The following is a 952-nucleotide window of genomic DNA, read 5'->3' on the forward strand; positions in this document are numbered from 1 at the left end:
TTTTTTGCGGAACCGGGGATTGAACTCAGGCCCTTGAGCTTGTCAGGGAAGCACTTATTCCACTGAGCCATCTCCCCAGCCCCTAAAATGCTTTTTTAAACAAACGTTAATACTGATATTTGTGGAACACAGCACCATCTTTTGCACAAATCAAGTTTTAGAAAGGCCCTGGCACTATGTCCAATTTGAAGTTTTCGTTCGTTTTGGGGTGCTGGAGCTGGAACCCAAGAACTCACTCCTGTTAAGCACACACTCCGCTATTCGGATACATCCTCCAGCTCTTAACGTAAAAGTTTGAGAGATTTAATATGAACATCAACGAATTAAAAATTTAAAAGACACAGACATGCTACTCAAACAATTTGCTACTGACCTTGTTCAAGTCTGAAAAGCGTCCTTTCCAGCTTTTCCATTTCGTTCAGTAGTAAAATTCGAATCTGCTTACTGTGTTCCATTTTGGGTTCTGGAGGATTTGAAATCTTTCAGAAGAATTAAAAGAACTCTAACGTCGAATGCGTTACCCCTGTTAACACAAAAAATGGGTTAGGAAAAAGAACACAACCGTTATCTTAAATTCTCCAGAGTTGACAGCTGCGCTTACATGTTCTAAATGTGTTTCAACTCTAGCAGAAGAGCAACGAGAAACACGTATTTTTACAAATCAACAGTTGTTTCCTCCTTTCAACCACAACAAGACCAAAGCAAAAATACTGTGCTACAGATTCTTACAGCTGAAACAACACAAGCTAAAGCATACTCCGAGAAAAACAATACATTTGGCAAAGGCAGAAGTTGGGGCAAATTTTTTCCAGCCCAAGCCAAATGGCCGTGCACACTCCAAGTATGACTTGTGCTTACAGGAGATTAGATTGCTCCGCGATAACAGGTGGGAGAGCGCCCCATTCCCAAATTCGGGTCGCAGGCCACCAATGGGGAGATGCGACAGCGAAGC

At 42.1% G+C, this 952-nt stretch overlaps 1 protein-coding gene across 1 annotated transcript in view; it reads right to left on the minus strand.

Annotated features, from left to right (window-relative positions):
* Nucleotides 1-848, minus strand: part of Agl (amylo-alpha-1, 6-glucosidase, 4-alpha-glucanotransferase) — a 119,000-nt gene extending 118,152 nt beyond the window's left edge. The window contains exons 1-2 of the mRNA XM_023721704.1: nt 602-848; nt 374-523 (exon numbers count right to left, since the gene is read on the minus strand). Of these exons, the coding sequence (XP_023577472.1) occupies nt 374-455 (82 nt within the window). The 5' untranslated portion in view covers nt 456-523; nt 602-848. The remainder of the gene's footprint in view (nt 1-373; nt 524-601) is intronic.
* Nucleotides 849-952: the final 104 nt, after the last annotated feature.

This window comes from Octodon degus, unplaced genomic scaffold, assembly GCF_000260255.1.
Source record: "Octodon degus isolate 3935 unplaced genomic scaffold, OctDeg1.0 scaffold00084, whole genome shotgun sequence".
Taxonomy (NCBI): Eukaryota; Metazoa; Chordata; class Mammalia; order Rodentia; family Octodontidae; genus Octodon; species Octodon degus.